This window comes from Coffea arabica, chromosome 5c (assembly GCF_036785885.1).
Source record: "Coffea arabica cultivar ET-39 chromosome 5c, Coffea Arabica ET-39 HiFi, whole genome shotgun sequence".
Lineage (NCBI taxonomy): Eukaryota > Viridiplantae > Streptophyta > Magnoliopsida > Gentianales > Rubiaceae > Coffea > Coffea arabica.
This window is the reverse complement of record NC_092319.1, coordinates 33,179,266-33,184,290: the sequence shown is the minus strand read 5'-3', so window position 1 is coordinate 33,184,290 and position 5,025 is coordinate 33,179,266. Positions and strand designations below refer to the sequence as shown.

General features: G+C 42.3%; 1 protein-coding gene across 1 annotated transcript; it reads left to right on the top strand.

The window, feature by feature from the left end:
* On the top strand, positions 1-912 carry LOC140007271 (uncharacterized). The gene has a single exon (XM_072049982.1). It carries the CDS (start codon positions 1-3, stop codon positions 910-912), a length of 912 nt encoding a protein of 303 aa, XP_071906083.1.
* The last annotated feature ends 4,113 nt before the right edge of the window (positions 913-5,025 follow it).

Sequence of the window (5,025 nt, the reverse complement as noted above, 5' to 3'; positions counted from 1 at the left end):
ATGGCTGAGGATTTGGCTGAGATCCTAGGGAAGTTTGCGCTCTCAAGCAAGGAGCTAGGTGGGGCTTGCTTGGACAGAGAGGAAGTTAACCTAGGGGTGAAAGAATGCCAGCTGAGTCTCTTTGGGAAATTTAAAGGTGAGAATATAGTGAACTACATGGGTGTGAAGAGTTTTGTTACAGCAGCTTGGGGTTATCCAAAAGACCTCAAAGTGGTTGAACTAGGGCCTAACTTCTTTCAGTTCCTCATCCATGGGGAGCAAGAAAGGGAAAGGATCCTAGGGGGAGGACCATGGATGATGGATAGCCAGCTTCTAGTTATGAATAGGTGGTTTGAAGGTATCGAAGAGGATGAAAATGCTTTTAACAAGGCCCTTCTGTGGGTGCAAATTTGGAACCTCCCGGTCCACTGGATGTCCGAGGAGGTGGGTAGAAAAATTGGAGCTGTGTTTAGCCGAGTTAATGAGGTTATCATCCCCCAGACGGGTAGTAAAGAAGGAAGACATATTAAGCTACTAGTGGTGGCTGATATCTCTCAACCATTACTAAGGGGGACAATAGTCAAGGTGGAAGGTTCTACAAAATGGGTGAGTTTCAAGTACGAGAGGTGTCCAGATTTCTGCTACAACTGTGAAATTATGGGACATTGCGAGAGAAATTGCAAGAGATTGGTCCTTATAAATAGAGGGCACCTAGAAAATCAGTATGGTACGTGGATAAGAGCTGGGAATAGTAGAAGCTCACCCCAAAAAGAACCTCTGGTTAAGAGAGGGACCAGCGACAAACACCACTGGAGGCTACATAATAGGAACTGGGTGGAAGTAGTGAAACAAAGACAACAGGACCCAAGTCAGAGCAGCCATGTACCATTAGCAGATCTAGCAGGCTCATCAAGTCATGCAACAGAGATGTAGGAACAGGTTAACAAACATGGAAAAGAGGACAATTCTGGTGTGAGTCAACCAATTATAGCCCCTAAGGCTATGGGGAACAGGCAGGATGAGGAAGCAACTATTGTAGCCTCTCTTTACAAGCTAAACATGGAGGCTGAGAAGACAGAGGGAAGGGGACTAAGCATGGTCTCAAGTAGGAAGGAGGTTACTACCAGTACGGAGATGAAGGAACCCCCTCAACAAGAGGGACTAAAAGATGGGAAGGATAAGAAAATGGAAAAAGTAAAAGGAATTGAGAACCAGGAGGCAGGAGGAACAATTGAGGATAATACAAGTGATATCACCCTACTAGATCTTATGGTAGAGGATAAGAAGAAAGAAGCTGTTACAAGACAGAATAGGAGATTGAAGAAGCAGCTAAGATCTCCTTCGAAAAGAAGAACTCCCCTAAAGGAGATCTGCATCAATATCAAATACGCAGGAGGAAATGAAATTTTAGTTATGTGATGAGGAAATGAAAGATGCTGAAGGAAGGGAGATAGAGGGAAAAAAAAACAAAGGATGTTCTGAGATTTGCTCTAATGTACAGGAGAAAGAAGAGGAGGGGACCAACCTATTCTGGGCCCCCAAACCCCAATGAAGGTTCCGGTGTGAAATTGCCAAGGTGTTGGGAGCACCATGACAATTCCCCATCTGAGGGAGGTTTCCAACCTCCTCTCCCCAAGTATGTTGTTCTTGAGTGAAACCAAAAATAGAGAAAGATACATGGATAGGGTAAGAGAGAAATTGAATTTTGAGAATAGTTGTGTAGTAGAGTCAATGAATAGGTCGAGGGGCATGACACTGATGTGGAAAGATGAAGTAAAAATCAAAGAGATACTCAAAACTGCCTTCACTATAGAAGCTCACGTGGAAGATTTTGAAACAAAGACAGCATGGTTGTTTATTGGAATATATGCAAGCTATGATAAGCTGATCAAGAAAAGTCAATGGAAAGTGATACAGGATAGGAAACAGCTGTGGGGAGGAAGATGGATTATAGCAGGAGACTTCAATGATATCCTCTCTAATAAGGAGAAGTGGGGAGGTAGATGGAGGGAAGAGAAGAGTTTTTCTGACTTCAAAAACTTCATAAATAACAACCAGATGATTGACATTGGTTTTGAGAGGAACCCTTGGACCTAGAGCAACAATTGGGAGGAGGTAGAGGAAGTCAGAGAGAGACTTGATAGAGGGTTATGTAGCTTAGACTGGTCCTTAGTTTTTGACAAAGTTAAATGCACACACGTTGATACCTTTGTGTCAGATCATAGCATGCTGATGATAGATACAAATCCAGAGGCTAGGAAGAGGAAAAAAAGATTTTACTTTGACAGGAGATGGCTAAAGAAAGAAGGTATCCAAAATGTGATCAGAAATGCATGGGATCAAGAATGTTCAGGGTCAAATGCAAAATCAGAAATTGCAGGATTGAATTATTAAAATGGAGGAACAACTCCAATTATAATGCTAAAAAGAAAATTGATTAGATCAAAAGTCAGCTGGAGAAGCTTCAGTATAGCACTCGTGCGGACACTAGAAGAGAGACAGTGGACCTGAAAGAACAATTAAAGGAGGCTTACAAGGAGGAGGAATTGTACTAGCACCAAAAAGCAAGACTAAACTGGATAAAATAGGGGGATAAGAACACTAAATTCTTTAATGCCCATGTGAAGGGGAGGAGGAGGAGAAACAGAATGTTGAATCTACAAAGAGAGGATGGTTCCTAGACTGAGAATGAGCAGGAGTTGGGTGAGGAAGTTGCAGATTTCTACAGGCAGCTCTTCACAAGTAAGGGGAATGGTAGTGCTGAGGAGATCCTTAGAGGTATTCCACCCACCATTACAGCTAGCATGAACGATCAACTGACTAGAGGTGCGCATGAAGAAGAAATCAGATCAGCCCTTTTCTCTATGTCTCCTGAAACAGCTCCAGGAATGGTTGGTATGTCCCCTATTTTTTTCCAGAAATTCTGGTGTATTATTAAACATGATGTAGTCCAGGCTATCCAAAGTTTTTTCCATTCCAATTCCTTGCCTAGAGCTCTGAATCATACCTTAATCTCCCTCATACCTAAAGTTAAAGGTCCTATCAACCTAAAGCATTATAGGCCTATTAGCTTGTGTAATGTGTTATATAAAATTATTTCCAAAATACTAGCTAATAGGCTTAAAGGTGTGTTAAGTTTTTGTATCAGTAAAACCCAGTCTGCATTCATTCCTGGTAGACAAATCCTAGACAATGTCATCATAACTCATGAATACTTGCATTTCCTGAAAAACAAAAGGTATGGGAAGGAGGGGTACATGACTGTTAAGCTAGACATGTCTAAAGCTTACGATAGAGTGGAGTGGCACTTTTTGAGGGACATGATGGAAAAAATGGGCTTTAGCAGCAAGTGGATTAGCTGGATCATGAAATGCATTGAATCTGTCTGTTATTCCTTCAACATAAATGGTGAGGTGAAGGAGTTTGTAGTACCAGAAAGAGGAATAAGACAGGGTGACCCCCTCTTACCATATCTCTTCCTACTATGCTCAGAAGGCTTCTCAAACCTGCTGAAAAGAGCTGAAGAGAACAAGAAGTTTACTGGACTCAAAATCAGCAGGAATGGACCTAGACTAACACATCTATTTTTTGCAGATGGCTCATTAATATTTTGTAAGGCAGACACCAAGCATGCTGAGAAGCTAAGGAGGATCCTGGAGGCCTATGAGAAGAGCTCTGGACAGTTGATCAACCTAGAGAAGTCTTCTGTTTTCTTCAGTAAAAAACATGGGACACAGCAAAAAGTTAGAAGTATGTTGCAGAATGGGGAATATCCAGATGGTCAACCAAGGCAAGTACTCGGGACTCCCAATGGTGATAACAAGAACAAAGGACCAAATCTTTGGTTTCATCAGAGACAATATTAAAAAGAATCTGGGAAGCTGGAAGCATAAGTTGTTAAGCCAAGCAGGGAAGGAGGTCTTGTTAAAAGCAGTGACTCAAGCAATGCCTACATATGCTATATCATGCTTCAAATTGCCTCTGAAGCTGTGTAAGAAGCTCAGTTCACTGATGGCAAGTTACTGGTGGGAAGACAATAATGGAAAGGACAAGATGCACCTATGCTCCTGGAAGAGAATTACTCAAAAAAAGAGCCAGGGAGGACTTGGAAAGATTTGGTCAACTTCAACAGAGCTTTGCTAGGCAAGCAGATATGGAGATTTCTAGTAAACCCAAATTTGCTCGTCTCTGAGGTTCTGAAAGCCAAATACTATCCTACTGGTTCCATATTCAAGTGTAAGCGCCCTCAGAATACTTCTTGGATCTGGCAGAGTCTAATGGGAGCTACGCAGCAGGTTGAGGAAGGCACCTGGAGGAAAATTGGAAATGGTCTTAGTACGGACATTTGGGAGGATAAGTGGATAGTAGGGAACAAAGATGGAAGACCCTCAACACCTAAACCCCCAGAAAGCAAAATGCAGAAAGTACAGGACTTAATCACTCAGAAGAGATGGAATAGAGTGGCAGTGCTCCGAACGTTTAATGGTAGGGATGCAAAAAAGATCCTAAGTATTCCTATCAGCTTAGCAGGTAAGGAGGATAGTAACTTCTGGATACATTCTTCAACAGGGCAATACACAGTGAACACAGGATATAAGGTACTCATGAAAGAGAAGGAAAGGAATGGCTATGATGGGGCAGGCACAAGTGTACACAATACATCAAAACAGATGTGGTCTTGCCTATGGAAACTAAACATCAAGCATAAACTGAAGACCTTCATGTGGAAATGCATCAACAATGCTCTCCCAGTCAATGAAGTAATTTTTAGTAGAACGCAAAAAGGAGATCCCATCTGTAAAGTCTGTGGAGAAGGGGTGGAGACTGTGGAACATGTGCTCCTGAACTGCAGACAGGCCAAGCAGGTATGGCAGATAGCACCAGTACAGTGGGAGGGTGCTAGGGATAAACAAGGCTGTTTCAAGGACTGGTGGAATGAAATTGCAGGAGCTAGATCTAGGCAGGCTGGTGATGAACATCTTCGTCTAACAGTTAACATTTTATGGCAAGTATGGAAAAGCAGGAACGAGTGGGAATTCAACAACA

Bases quoted from the DNA above. Each gene is read 5' to 3' on its own strand.
- LOC140007271 (XM_072049982.1), top strand. From the start codon at position 1: ATGGCTGAGGATTTGGCTGAGATCCTAGGGAAGTTTGCGCTCTCAAGC.